This window comes from Pocillopora damicornis, chromosome 13 (genome assembly GCF_964200805.1).
Source record: "Pocillopora damicornis chromosome 13, jaPocDami1.2, whole genome shotgun sequence".
In the NCBI taxonomy this organism is placed as follows: Eukaryota; Metazoa; Cnidaria; class Anthozoa; order Scleractinia; family Pocilloporidae; genus Pocillopora; species Pocillopora damicornis.
The window spans coordinates 12,219,159-12,235,021 of NC_142682.1; the positions used below are offsets into that span (position 1 = coordinate 12,219,159).

The following is a 15,863-nucleotide window of genomic DNA, read 5'->3' on the forward strand; positions in this document are numbered from 1 at the left end:
AACGACAGGCGGTTCAAATGAACTGATTTTGTCATTCTAGCATTCTAAGCTATACTTACTCTCATGTTATTCATCTTTTACCAAGGAGATGTGATAACATTCTTTTTCTCAATTCACATTGCGGCTTTTCTTGAAGCCACAGCAATTCAAATAGATCGAGCCACATGTGACTATAAACTATGTCGCTCGTTACACTTCTGTACGAGTTGTGAGATTGCATGGACTAAAGAAAAATTGTTAGGTTTGGAACGGCTAGGAAATCATTCCTAACAGTATAGGGTAATATTTCATCATTTTCATACTGTCTGTATCACTTCTCGCTGCATCAAGGTTCGCAAACCAGGTCTACCCCTTTTTGTGCAACATCATTGTTCACCTTGATTCATTTGCTGTATTAGTTCATGAGAATTATTAAATCCAGAATCCATTAGCCTGCATAAAAGAAGGGCGCTGAGAACCCGAATAATAGATCTGAAGGAATCGAGTCGCGTGTCTACGTTTTCATTCAAACAAGTTGTGATTGCAGAGCTTTCCTACCAGAATCGAGATTCCATTGGTTAAGAAATTAAGAAAACTGAAAGTTTAATATAAATAAGTCAGTCAAAAACTTGGTTGGCAACGCTTCAATGTGTTTTCATCATGAATGTTGTCAGTTTGAACTTCTGGTATATCATGATGGTTGAACAATTGCCCTCTTTAATCTGCTCCTGCTCATTTCAGTTTCTTTAATCTTTTAAACCAATCACATATCAGCCATTGATAGGCTAAAATCAAAAGTCAAGAGAGCTGCATTATACTAATCACTGTCTCCGAAAGTGCTCAGGAATGCGTCAATTAGACGACCCAGAGGGGCGTAGTATAGAGTTTATAACGAAGCTATCAGGAATAGGGAAGCCTGATAATAAAAATGAAGATGTTCCTCGTAAGAACCCAAGCAAACACTATAGTGATATAAAAGCCGTAAATGTGAGTGAAAAATTACAGTATTTTCTGTCTATTTAATGGAGTTATTAATAATTCATTGTTATCCTGGTTATATAGACTTTTATTCTTAATCCGCGTGGATATTTTAGAATTGCGTGGTATTTTGCCGAACCCCGAAGGGACTGTTTAGTTACAGAGAAAATCGCACACCCAAGAAACCAAGACCACCTAATAGCCTCGCTTAAGTTGACGTTAAAACGAGGCTACTAGCAAACAATATACACTTAATACATGGTCCCGAGGGAAACAGTTAGTTTTGTTTTTTGTCTTTAGTTTTGACTTCGACTCCGGAAACATCAAGACTCTCGGGAAAACAAAACTAACTTGTCTCCCGAGGGACCATACATTAAGTGCTTTGATATATATTTGCCCAATGTCATTGCATGCTCATTGCTCGCATCCACTTCGCATCACTATGTACGTTTGTCGGCTTTGAACTCGTTGGCGGGTTTGGCAATGTTGTTTGGTTTTCCGGTCTTGGTAAGTTTCTGCAAGAGAGAGGAAGGATAACCATTAGAAATCAGAACAGATGACAGATGTTTTTTCTCCTCAGTGATAACGGAGGGTTTTGTTACGAGGCGTTTGGCGCGCTCGTAAAGGCACTTAACAACACCGCGTTTTACTGATTGAGGATGGTGTGAATCATATGCTAAGTATTGATCTACAAATCAGATAGTTCCAACCCCTGTAAGTGAACAAGTCAACTCCGACTTTCGCCCATGGTCGGTCGGGCATTTAATGAGGAATGAGAGTCTCCTTGGGCTGCTTCCGGCCAAACGCCCTGCAGACATCACACATTTCGATTAACTGCTTGATTTTACCGCTCATTCCTGGCCAGTATATGCTTCCTTTAGCTAGCGAAAGGATGCTTACAACCACACTATGAGCCCAATGGAGACGATGCAACATATCTCGACGAAGCGACTTAGGGACGTCTACTCTTTCTCCTCTAATGACCATGCCACCGTAGACGCTCAACTCATCACGAACGTCAAAGAAAGGCAACATCAGATGAGACAACTCCCCTTTAGTTTCAGGCTAATTAGCCTTGATGACTTTAATCACCTCCAGGAAGTTGCTATCCTTCTGCGTGTAATCTTTAATTTCTTAAAGGATATTCGGCTTCAAACGGATGTGCTGTGTCATGTTGATGCTCTCAATCTCTGAAGCGACTTTCTGGCTTTCATCGTAGGGTAAATAAGCCTGACTTGGGGTGTCGGTCAGATACATGGTGGATCCCTTCCTATAGCCAAGGCTGACGTTGCACAACTGAACTCACATTGAGCATGCGCAGAAGCCTCTTTGGAGCGCGATGCAGCGGCTTCTTGAAAATAACTTTTAGAGGCTTGTGGCCTGATTCCAAATCACTTCTCAACTATAAACATTGCCTATGTCGTCTAGTGCAAAGATTACAGACGGTGATCCACGTATTTGTCACGATTTTAGAGCTCTCCAAGATAATGGGTGTTTTAATATAATAGACGAATATCACTGGACGGTACAGAGACCCAGAAGAAAGGGTAGCAGCCCTAGATGCGAGCATTAAACAGATGAGGTAAGGTCGAAAGCTTTTTGTATTGTCAAACCGCGAACGTCTGAGCAGTTTGAATGTTTTTTTGCAAGATATGCTTCTTGTAACTGCATGTTAAACGCTTTGCAAACACCTGGGATTTGACGCCAGCTTTGCCCACAGTAGGGGCGCCGGATTATGTAAGTGCAGAGCTGCTGGGAAGGAATGCAGCGATTACTCTAACTGCGATGAACAGATATGCACAAACAGGGTGAGTGTCTCGATACAATTTCCATTTTGAATGAGCAAGTAGCTGATGCCTCCCTTTGCCATGTGGCTCCCTATAGAGATGAAAAAAAGGAAATAATTACTCGATCGCGAGCAGTTACAATTCTTTCCTATTCAGTTGATAACAACATGCAAAATTACCAATTTTACCAATTACCAATCAGAAAAAACAGGAATCACTGCCATCTTGACTGAGGTCAGACCTGAGTAATTAAAACCCATTGTTCATCAACCTCGTTCAAAGTTGTTTGAAAGGAAACTTATTTTGGTAAAGGGGTCACTGAAGTTTTTTTTCTATTATTTTTATCATTTAGAGAAGGAAATTGAAATACGGAGAGTTGTTTCTTGGTTAGGACTCTTGTATGACACCCGACCTGGATACTGCTAAAATCAGCAATGACGAAATACTTTTGTGTAATTAGAATATGAAAGATGATGAATTTTCGGCTTAGTAATGAAATAGAGGAATGAAGTTCTCAAGGAAAGGAAAAATAGGCTTTGACACAGCTCATCCTAACAGTGTGCAAGACGGCTGTTATATATGAACGCAATGAGTCTGTGGCTCATCGGTAGAGTGTTGGAACTCCGAGTCAGGAGGTTTGAGATTCGATTCCTGTTGGGTAACCTGAATGTTTTTTCAAAATTAAATTAATTGTTTTTCTTGGCGCATACAGCTCGAACAGCTCGAAGAAATGCGATACTCTACAGCATACAAGCACGAAGAGCCGATTAGACAAAAGACGCCAGTAGATTATTATCGTACCGCTGACGAATATGGTGGACACACTGCCTCTTCTTACGATTATTACCGTACTCCGGAAAAGGTAATACCACTTCATTACTCATTCATACAACCTGGAATCTCGGCCCAGATGGTCTACCGAGGATCACCTGAATTAAAGGCCATTCATTTTGTGGTAGAATATCCTCGTAATAATTTATTCATCCCAATCTGAACCCGGTGGTTACCTACCAACACCAACACCAGAAGATTTTGCGGTTATAAAATTATAAAGATTACCGGTCTCGCAGGTATCCTCATTGAAAATCAATACCTCCTCGCGGTGCCCAAAACGCGGACTGCAAAGTCACTAGCAATTATGATAAGCTATTTTTTTACACTTGTCTTGACATGATCGACCCACCAAGCTCAGCGAGCAATGTTTATTCCAATTCAAAATTATGCGCTGCCCACACATTAGCTTACATTCCCAAAGATAAAGGCTTTTCGCTCGGACTCTGAACTTTTTTTCGAGTCTGTCGCTTCCTTTCTCAGATAAAGATGGATTTTGTTTAAAAAGAAGGGGGCAAGTGAGACTTCAAAGCTTTTAGGAAAAAATTCAAAGTGTGCTCCTCTAGTTTATCGATGAATTACTTATGGAGAGCTATTGGGAGTAATGGTTATCTGAATATTGGACGGTGATTGTTGTTTCACGAGCTTAGCGTTTGTAGTGTCAGACAAAAAGGCGCTCCTTTAGCACGACTCACTGCGTTTATTCTATTCCTAGGGAGCTCGGGGAGCTGGTTGCCCCTGTCACGGAAGAAAAAAGTGCGTCCATAGTAGGGGCGCTGGATTATGTGAGTGCAAAGCTGCAGGGAAGGAATGCAGCTATTACTGTAACTGCAATGAACGGATATGCACAAACAGGGTGAGTGTCTCGATACAATTTCCATGTTGAATGAGCAAGTAGCTGATGCCTCCCCATGCCATGTGGCTTCTTACTTCTTAAGGAGGTGAAAAAAGGAAACAATTACTCGATCGTGCGCAGTTATGATTGATTTATTGGCTGAAAAAACGGTCGGTTATTCCTTTCTCTATTATCTTAATTGGCCGATGCGGAGTTGTTACCTCTTTTTCCAAGGGGTCAATAAAGCAATTTTCAATTTAGTATCGAAAGTGAGCAGAGATTGCTTAGGGTTTTGCTTGATTTTTCTTCGTGATTGGTCCAAAATACCGGATTAACCAATCAGTTGCAAAACTGAAAACTTTCGCAACGCGGTCATTCGCGTTTTCCCGCGCTTCAAGCAGTTTGCTTGTTTTCGTTTTGAGTTCTCATTGGCTAATGATGATGTAAACTTTGTTCTGATTGGTCGCTGGCATTACTTTGGTTTTGTTTTTCTTCGACACTCGATGAAAACTGCTCTGATTAGGATGAACCAAACGGAGAAGCTACGCTCAAAAGCAATGACAAGACAAGGAAACCCAAGGGCTGGCCTTCTCTGACCAGACCTTGGGTTTCCCTAATTATTTATTTAAATGCTGGTCTACATGGCACAATTTTTGTTCGCGGTCATAACATGCATTTTTTCTAGGTTTCGCTGCTTTCTATTCAACATTTTTCAGCAGTTACTTGCGTGTTAGCAAAAATTGCACCGTGTAAATCGGCCAAAACGAGTAAGGCTTAATTACGTTCTGTTATAAATTAATTTTAATTTTCTTACATTAGCGATGATTATGAGCACTAACGCCACAGAATCTGTTCTTGACGTAAAGCAAGCAAAGGTTGCCGAGGTTGCGTGGAATATGCACCACTCTCATCTGTAGGGTTCAGTTGTAATAGCATTATCGATGAAGGGTAAATTTTTAGGCTGATCGAACTTAGACATGATTTTTGATTAATTTTGCAGTATGATTTTGCCTTTTTCAAAAAATTGCACGTAAGTTAGACCACAGCAGTGAAGCACGCTTGTTTTAATAAGCTTTAATCAGTGACACTGAATTAGAAGGACTTCAAAATTAGCTCTCAAAAGAGATTACTGATTACAATTAATCATTTACAACAATTATTTTACACGGTATTATACTATTTTAAAAATTCTGTCAATGTTCGTTTTTATCAAGGGTTTTAAAAACTGAATGTATTTACATTATTAGAGTTCTTATAGCAGATTTAGTGGAGGAAAACTCCGTCATACACTTTCTAGCTTTTTGAAACAGAAGTTGTTAGGTATTACCCAATGTATAACCTTTTTCCGGCTAATATTGGTAACTTTTCCTATCGTCGATTACTTAAAATTTAATAAATATCACGGGTCGTTAAATATATAATCCGTAAATTTCGACCCTTATGGAAATGGAAAGACTGTTACGGGAAAACTAAGTGATTTTGACGTGTGTTTCTGAAACACATTTATTTGTTAGTTTTTTCAATATTTTAGCTGTTCTCAATTCGCTTGAGAATCTTTCTTTTTAGAATTTTAAAGATACAAAAGCCAACAGTAGTTGCTTTCAATTACCAACTTTGTACACTTGTACATCGGCCCCCCGAGTTGATCATCGTCAAATAGTGATTTTTAGTAACGACCTTTCCTGGAAATTGCAGTTCTCTGGGAAGTCAGTGTGCAGCTGAAATCGCGTTCGTAAGTTAGCTTAATTGTATTCACCACTGTGTGGTGAATACATGGATGACTATGTTGAGATTACATCCGGGTTTACAGTGGTGAATGCGCCACAGTTGATGTCAGACTTAGACTCAAACTAGAATAAACTTCTGTTGGAACCAAGCTAAGTTGTTGGTCCGTGACGTCTGAAATGAGTCCATCGAAGCAGGCCCTCGTGTGACGAGTTTCTTTTCTCGCAAGCCACGTGATGCCTCCTTGCAAAAGTTTAGTCACAGTGCGAAAAACGTCGCCTTACAATTCTTCCAGATCCGCCTTTAGCCACTCAATATGAAAATCATTCAAATAAAAAATTTCCCTTGGTTTCCCGCAGACGCTAACACTGAGGCAACAAAGGCTACTGCGATGAACCGCTAAAGAGTGGCAGGAAAAGTGCTGACAAGTAAAGTTTGACATTGTTAATGTTTCTAACTGTCTATGTACAACACAGCAATGAGAAGACTTTATTACATTTCCCGAGAAAAAAACAAAAAATATATAATCTATTCACAACAGTGAAAAACATTCCTTTATAAACCTAAAATTTCCCATCCAAGGGAAGTAGAGTTAAAACTTTTCTGCAATTAAAATTTTAAGGCAACGAACATCCGGGTAGGTAAGTTCATCCACTACAGTCAAGCTTTCAGTGAAGCTGCCCTCAATCCATTATTCCCAGTTCCTCTGTTCTGTCCAGAAATTTTCTTCATATGTTCAGCCATTCCAGGTAGACGTGAAAAGTAGTTCCTTGCAAGGACATGCTTGTGAAGAATCTTGCCGATAAACATTCGGCCGTAAGCCTGTAAACGAGAAATACAAAGTTACTATGAGAGAGCTAAAACTTCCAGAAAAGTGAATTTATTAAGAGAAATCAATATCAACACCCACTCCCCAGGACTGCTGACACCTCAGATTATCTCCTTCTCCAAAAATCGACATATCAGTTTTCAAAAAAAAAGGGAAACTGTCACAAAAAATTTACCTTAAAATTTGCTGGCGTTAGGAAAAGAAATTAAGAAGAGTTGAAAGAAATTTCTACCCCGACAAGTTTTCCCTAACAAGAGACCGCGACAGTTTTTCTGTGAAGCATCATTCACGAGAAACGCTGAATACCAGTTGGTAGTGGTTTTGCATCTGACTGGCTGATAAGAGTGCACGCATCTGCGTGAATCTGGCATGGGGATCTAAAAAGTCCATGGAAACTACGATCATAGGTTCGAATCTGGTCAAAGCCTTACATTTTTTTTAAGCTTCCTTTCTGCAATTGCTAAATTTGCAATCCACCTGCGTGAACCATTTCTTTGCTTAACTAAATCATAACAGGAACGACAGTAAAAAAACAGCAGTAAAATAACAATAGCATGTACTACCTCAGTGACGTTTTCAAGTTTCGCATGAGCTGAAGCCTCTTCTTTCGTGAGTAAAATACAGTTCCATGGTGACCATTCCTCGTATTTTTTCCACCGAACTAGCACTAAGTCAAACAGATCTTCATGAGCGCTCAACACGCTCTGACTGTTCCAAATGTTCTCTACTAAATAGCGAAGGTCGGGCTCCTGAGGAAAAAGAATATAGACAAGAAGCGTTATTCTCTTTTGGGATTACATCGAGAAATCTGTAACTAGCACTATGAAGACCATAAACAGGCAAGTTCTTCAAACTTTCGGCTTCACGAGTCAAGTCTCGTAACATAACTCAAGTTGACTAACAAAGAAAGTGGATCCACATATCCCTTGATAATATGATAGAGACAGTGAATTGATAATAGAGCAAAACGTAGGTCCTAGTCTGTAAAAAGCTTTGCGAGATTAGGCGGGAATGTGGCAATGCGAAAGAAAGAAAAATTGGATCCAGGTAGAAAAAGTGGGTCTTAATGGGGCAATGGCTTTTATGGCTAACGGTTAATTTCCTTCCGTTACGATTAAAAGAAATTTTTTTACGGTTATCGTTTTTTTATGACTAATGCTTAAATTTGTCAATTTTATGCCTAACGGCTAAATTGTTTTTTTTTGCCGTCTTAAACGGGCCAAACGGTTAGCCTCATTAAGACTCTAAGAAAACAGGCGTTCGAAGCCTGCAAAACTCGTTTCGTTTTTTATGTGAACTAAAAAAGAAACGCAGCAAAGACGGATGAAAGGCAGAAAGCGAGTCCAATTCTTGCTGTTTGCGGTTACCTACATGTGGTTATGAATTTCTCACGTTGAAACTGTTATCATACGCGGTAAGTTGAAAGTTTTCTATACCTGCAGCAGGTAGGCGATCTTAGAGCCGTCTCCAACGTTTTCCTCAGAACGTCTGAGATCCTTCAGCATGATTCGATATTGTGACAACTCGTGTCTGAGCCTGGCGTCGTTATCAAGTTTCGTGCACTTTCTACACCTTCCGACAACCCTATGTACCGAAAAAAGGTGGATTTACCGGTTAGTTCACATAATGGTGACGTGATGATACAATATCTGTAAACCTCGCTTGCATCAAGAGTTCAAGCCCCAGACCGGACCAACACTCAGCGTCTTAAAATAACTGAGGATAATGTGCTGCTTTTGCAATGACATCTGCAAATGAAAGGATATTCTACTCTTTTTGGATAGGGATGATAAACTGTAGGCTCTGTCAGTATGTCTCCTACATCTTCTCTACACTGATTTGCAGGAGACATTAAAGAACCCACGCACTTCTCGCAAAGAGAAGGAGAATATACCTCCTGGTGTTATTGTTTATTCATTATAAAAGATTTCCCATAAGTGTTATTTACAGAAAGAAGTTGAGCAATAAAGGAAGAAGAACAAGAGGTAAATAAACGCTAGAGAATTAAAAAAATCAAACTTTTTTTCACCACCCTTCCCTTCCAATAAATACCCAAAAGTCAGCAAGACACGATTAGTTTTACTTCTGTATTTATCTGATCGATTGAACCCTTTACACCCTAACATCAGTGTGCATATTCTCCATACTGTTTCCTATACATTTTCTTAAATGCTGAAGGGAGAATTTGTTTAACAATCAAGAGCTTCTTTAGTTGGTGATCATTTCATTTATTCCTGTGACCTTGATGAGCTTTTCAGGGGTGAAAATGTAAGGAGAACTTAGATGCTGGTCACTCTTAGGGGTTTAAGGTTTAAAAATTGGAGCAAGTTTGTTTTTGGAGTCATTCCCAAAGCCTTACAAAGGCAAAACTTGTGTAACTCTAGATATGTTTCGACACTCAATTAGAAATTAATCAAATTGTATATAAGCGACAGAGACATAATGGCCTTACTTGGAATTTGACGACAGCTGAAACTCGGTGGAAGGTAAATACGAATTGCAGCTTGGGCAGAAGTAGATATTTTTCCGTAACACAGCAGGATCTTGCGGAACCTGAGAACAAACAGAACAACAACGGGTCAATAAACTAATCAAGGCCAAAAAATGTATCTTGGATACTATAAGCTATCTAATAACATTATTTTGGTTCCAAACAGCCGTACAAACCAGGCTAACAAACAAGAACAAAAGCGATGTCCTGTGGGCTAATAGCGAAAAAAATCAATACCAAGTTTATGAAAGTTAAACAGTTCAGTTTCAACTAAAAGGATAACTAATTAATTAATTACACTGCATTTAGTGAAATTACAGAAAGCTTTGCAAAAATAAATCGAGAATTGGCTACAACCAGCACCTCCCTGCGCTTCCTGTTTGACACATTTTGAGAGCGAAGAATTTTAAGGCCTTTTTTTTCAATTTAATGAACTCGAAGAAGATTTGCGTTTAGTTTGGTCTTCGTTGTGATTGTCGTTGTGAATCATCCTAGAAAACTGGTACTGAGCTTTATGGGAAAAAAAAGCTTTTCAATCACATACCTTGATCAGTCGGGCCGCTTCTGGGTTAAAGAGAGGCGTTTTGCAGTACTGAAGAAAAAGGGTTAATATTCTCTTGCGTAAACCTGTAAAAGATAAAGGTTCAAATTCGCACAATCAAGAAAATATTATACAAGAAACGTGAGAAACAAACTGATGAAATTTTCAAAAACATTAACAATACTGCCACGCCTTGCTCGCGCTTCACTGGTGAAAGTTGTTAACGGAAGTACAGGCACTTAGGAGTGAAGTTTTCTCTTTTTTTTAAAGTCTCTGCATCGAAAATTCTGCGATCAAATTGTGGCAGGGTTACCATACCGTGTTCTTGAAAGGACAAATTACTGTACTCTCAGTGCATTATTCCACCCTGGATTATTAATAACTACTATCTATAGGAAACTTTCGGGAACTTTTCAAGAAATGCTTGAGGTGTCCACAATGGAATATGCTACAAGTACATGCAGTACCATTCCATCCAAGGGATTAGCAATATTCTAACTTACCTCATAATCAAAACCAACATTATTTAGCCTACATGTATCTACCTTCTAAATTTGATTCCTTGACTCCTCGCATCAGCAAATCTGCTTCTCTATCGATCAGTTCAATTATCTCTTGTGTCAGTTTGCAGTCATGCTCCTTTACAGTGTGTTTGAGGGTCAGCAGTACGTCCAATCTCTCATCTTGGGTGAGGTACTTCATGCTCAGCGTGCTGTAAATGTCCCGTAACTCTTGAGCGCGGATGGTGTATGGTGTGTCCATTTCAGTAACTTTACCGTCGAAAGCTTTCCACTTTTTGGGGGCAGCAGCCTGTTACGACAAAAAACCAAGCTGTTATTTTCGGCATGGTTGATTTAAGAAAAAATCACGGTGGGTTGTCCTGTGTTCAAATGTTTCCAGTGCATATTGGCTCAGTTTAGTTCGTTCAGTTTGGCATTAAGTCAACAGAGGACCAAAGCAACAGAAAACCGGGCCACGATGTTGAATCATCGATTAACACTATCAGATCGCCCTGGACTTGAAAGCAGTAATGAGGCACAAACTTCGACAAACCTTGTTCAAGAAGTTCTTGATCCTTTTGTCGTTGTTTTCTTCATCAGCAACCAGTTTATGCCGATCAATGGAGGCAATAAGGTAGGCTTCTTGTTCCAAAAGTCCTACAAGAGCTGCTTTCCTCTCTGGACCTGAGTACAACTCATCTATCAACGCCATCTCTTCATTACGCCATTCTAAACAAATAAAACATTTCCGTGTTTCAACCCCACAATAAAAGTAACATAAACTTCCAAGAATTACCTGACTCAGCTGTAAGCACCACTCTAAGCTGTTTTAATTGTGCAAGATTGCAGAGTTTCATTTCTCTTTTCACGACTCGAATTTTCTCTCTCAGAAAGTCAAGACAGAATAAAGGTAAACTCACAGGTAAGGATAATCCTATACAAGAAAAGGGAGCTGAGGTATTTAGTTTTTTAATTTTTCCGTTTCTTGGTTACTTTGGAAATACGTTTTCTACTATCTTAAAGAATTCCCTCATATCTTTTCTTCCGATTTTCTTTTTTTCTCTGGTTTGTTCGTGTCTTTATTATTTTTTCCCTTTCTGTCATTCCCTTTTCGCCTTCATGAATAGCAAGAAATATTTTGGTTTTACTTATTCACCATAACGATTTTGAACTGAGATGCTCTTAAAAAAGAACCATGACCTAGCTTGTCTCAGTTACGTGTAAAAATATACTCACTTTCCAAATGAGCATATAGGAGATCAAAGTCTTCTTTAGTCTTAGGATTCATTCTCCTTTCCCACTCTCGCTTAATTCGTTCAGCTCTTTCTTTCTGTTTTCTGAGCTCCTCTTGTCTTTCCCACTCCATACGTCTCAAGCGATCTTCTCTTAACCGCTGAACATAATTCTTGGCCAGCCATCTCCTCCAATAAGTTTGAAGGACAATGACCTGGAAATCAAAAGCAAACTTAGGTCAACCTTGATCAAGATTCATGTTGCATGGTTATAAAATAATGCAATTTACTGGGAAGATGATGAGTAATAGGGTATTCTGAAACTTGTTAGATAAATGGCACAATTAAATGCATAAAGAAATGCAGAAGTGATAGAATAGTGCAAAGTATCAGGAGAATTTTCTGCTCTTCAGAATAAGGTAAGAGCTCTGGCCATGGAAATTTAGACAGAGATCTGATCCCTAAAACCCAGATAATACTCTCTGTTGGTATGATCACCAACTAAGGAAAAGTCATTTCTGACAGTGGTGAAATACCAAACTATCTTTAACTTTCAAAAGCTAAACAACAACAACAACAACAAAAAGTATCCTGTTAAGCTCTTAGAGGATTGTGATAATTATTCCTTAGTTTTTAAAGAGTTAATAGTTCTCTATTTTTTTAATCAAGTTATGAAAATGTCCCTGCAGAAGATTAAGTAGAAAAAAAAGTATGTTTGTCTTTAACTCAAGAGATATGACTGCAAACAGGGGAATCATTTCTTAATGTAATGTGCGCTCATTTACATACTTTCTTTAATATCTTCCCGTGGTATTGGTCAGCTGTTTCATATTTCCCAGGAATCAGTATTTTATCTGTAACATTTGATACATAACAGCCATCCTTGGTCTAAGATAAGAAGGAGAAATTGTGTTAATACTCATTCCACAAACCTGAATCCCAGTTGATACTAAATTGTTGTCTGACACATTTAAACCCACAGCTGTAGAAGAGTCTACATGCAGAAGACAACAGACTGAAGCATTATAATTGATAGATGTACTTCCAAAGTAAAGATTTCCGAGAATGTTACCATTTGTGTGGATGTTGTATTTGTGGTCTGCTGAAGTCTGTTTCTCAATTTGTATGTTTGTGTGTCTCGATGAAACTTCTCAACAGATGAAGGCACACGGATCTTGGGTAAAGTTTGTGCAGCTGCATTGTGGAACTCTGTCCCTGTCAGTCTGTGTCTGTAGCCTCCCAAGAATGGTTTTTTCCTGTTCTCTTGGACAATATGAACCACAAGCTCAACCTCCTTTCCACCTGAAAAAAAAGGAAAAAACACAGAAGGTCAATGAAATACAGTACACCTCAGAGATAGATGGCCAACGCGCACACAAGATCTTTGAATGTTTTTTGCCTGTTGCACAAAAAAAAGAACTGTACTGTATTAAATAAATAGGGGGGTGTGTAAAAAATATCAATAATAAGAAAGTGCCTAGATGTTAATAAAGTCTCAAGTATATGGAAACCCTGTCAAAGGTAATCACTCTATGTTCTGATGAGTGTTTGAGCTTCTAAGAATACACTGCCATGACTTTCCAACACAAAATCAAAGCAGCTATCCACATTCAATGGAGCAACCTACACTTAATCATCAACTTTATCATCATGATTTTAATTAAAAACTTTCCTTGTAAATGCATCCATTGTTTTGTTACTATCATTTGTTTTGTCCAATCAGCATTTTGTTAAATAATTTAAATTCAACTTTGTACTTTTTATGAATCTGAACTGAAGATGACAGAAGAACTGTTGAAACATGTTTTTAAAAAGTGTCATTTATTTTCTTAAATTTTCCTATTTTCTTGTGACCTTAAAGTTTAATGTAGGGGTGATATTGTAAAGAGGAATTAGATGCTGGTCATTCTTATGGGGTCCAAGGGTAAAGGAAAATCAATCATTTTACATAGAACAACATGAAAGAGTTTGACTTTTATAAGGTATATTCTTCCTGAGCCTAAGTATGTACTTTATGTACTGTACATAGTAAGATATTACAACTTTAGTTTACATCATCAACAGAACAAAAAATGCTAGCAAACTTACCCACTTCCACCCTGACATTAATTTTGTCAGGTAGTTTGTACATTGGTGATGACTGTTTGTACTGCAAAGGTGTATTGATAGGGTCTGATGACTGAATTTCCACCTCCACTGTCTGCCCAGCTTGGACACCCAGATCTGAGAGCACAGTGTGATCTTCCACCATTTTGCCTTGAAGTAAATTAGTAGGATAGTAAATCAGTTGGAGTATTAAGGTCCATTGCTGCATGGACTTAGAACCAAAATAATGTAACTTACCATCAAATATCATCAGTATTGCCTGTGGTGGCTGGCTAAATTCTGATGCAAAATGGTTTCGTAACTCTAAGAAGGACTGCTTTAATGAACAAGTCATGCTCTGTACATGGCCCTCTGGCATAATGAGGAACTTCACTGAAAAAATAAACATGAAAAATATTATAATTCTGGCTATTTAATCATGCTCAATATTGCTGCATGATACACATCCATACACTTACAATATGTAGCATAAGAAAGCCCATGATTTTTATTCTAAAAAATGAATTAATAATAGTACTGTAAAATAATATTGATGGATGTCAGAAGAGTCAAACCACTCCTTCCCAAAACCAGCTTTTACTATCAAACTGCCCAGGAATACAAATTATATTTAATCACAAGTACACCGATCTTACCAATGAATACAGGGGTTAAGTTTCTAAAGAGATTTTGGTAATGTGTCACTTGAGGGTTGGAGGGGGGGGGGGGGTAAAAGTGTATTACAAGATGACTTGATTTTTTCAACTGAGTTGGTCTTGTGAAATGCCAAGCCCTACAAGTTTCTAGAGCTGGCCTTTCCTGTCTTATCCCTTTGTCAGAGAAAAAGCACTCTCACCAATCTTTAAAGACAAATCACTAATGGTTACAACCATACATCTGCCACCTTTCCACCAAAAACTGTTACAGTACATATACATTTACTACTGGCACTATACTGCTCAGTATATGCAATAATTACTCAAACTGTCCCGTGTCCCCTTGTAAAAAGTTTAAATATTATAAATAAACAGTCACTAACCATTTGCACTGAAGCCATCCCTGGCTATTCCTCCGGATTCTAATTGGTCTCTGGTATCTTTCATGGGTGTTTCACTGTCTACAGACCTGTCAGCTTTTGAAGTCGGTGGGGCAACCAATGGTGATTCACTCTCCGATTTCGTTTCGACAACTTTGTCCTCCACTTTTCCAGGGCTAGCAGAAGAAACATCCGCGTCACCCACAGGCGATTCCCTTCCTTCTGTTTGAGCATTCGATTCTTGAGTTTGCACGTCTTTATCCGGTTCCGAAATAACGACAGACATAGGAGTTTCCTCCATTTTGCGACTATTTTCTTCAGTTTTTTCCTCAACAGGAGTTTCCTTCATTCCTTCCGTTTGATTTGCATCTGTAGGATCATCGTTTGTATCAACGGCTTTAACTTTCTCTTCTTTTTCATCACCTTTTCCGATCTCATTATCACCTTCTTTAACCGTGTTAGTGGCTTGTGCAGGATCTACACTAATATCATCGCCCGCGCCATCTTGGTCGAGGACCTGTGTTGGTTCTTCTGCGATTTCACCCGGTGGCTCACCTTCTTGCGGCTTCTGTCCTTCATTGTTACCATCATTAGTACCTTGGGTCTCTCCAATTTCTTCTTGGGCAGACATTTCAAGACTTAAGAGGCCTTATTATGTTTGTTAGTATCAACATTCAATCTCCCTGTTTGCTATGAAGTTTCTTCTCTGCTGTTTCTTAGGTGCTGTTTCCATAGAAACAGCTGGCTTTGAGGATCGTGGTCTCAATAAAAGGTCCGCTCAAATTTTGAGGTCTGATAAATGTACCGTTCAAAGACGATTTAATACAGATTTTCCCTTTCAGAAAGCATAAGATTTTTCTTATAAAAAAAAAAGGGAGACGAAGATATTTAGAGAACGCGAGAAAGGCCATTTTCTTGTGACATCATTTTCCAATCTCGAGCCCAGGGTCATTTTGGCTCCTTGTCAGCGCTATGGTCGCCAAATAAGTTATTAGCTTCAAAATATGGCGTGGT

At 38.8% G+C, this 15,863-nt stretch overlaps 1 protein-coding gene across 1 annotated transcript; it reads right to left on the minus strand.

The window, feature by feature from the left end:
- Window positions 1-6,579: 6,579 nt before the first annotated feature.
- On the minus strand, window positions 6,580-15,839 carry LOC113685001 (IQ motif and ubiquitin-like domain-containing protein). Its single transcript, XM_027202475.2, has 13 exons — window positions 14,853-15,839; window positions 14,072-14,206; window positions 13,817-13,984; window positions 12,801-13,030; window positions 12,518-12,616; window positions 11,733-11,943; window positions 11,050-11,225; window positions 10,542-10,806; window positions 10,000-10,082; window positions 9,417-9,517; window positions 8,401-8,548; window positions 7,528-7,713; window positions 6,580-6,957 (listed from the first exon to the last, which is right to left on the minus strand). The coding sequence occupies exons 1-13, from the start codon at window positions 15,478-15,480 to the stop codon at window positions 6,796-6,798; spliced, it is 2,592 nt and encodes an 863-aa protein (XP_027058276.2). The 5' UTR covers window positions 15,481-15,839; the 3' UTR covers window positions 6,580-6,795.
- Between the last annotated feature and the right edge of the window lie 24 nt (window positions 15,840-15,863).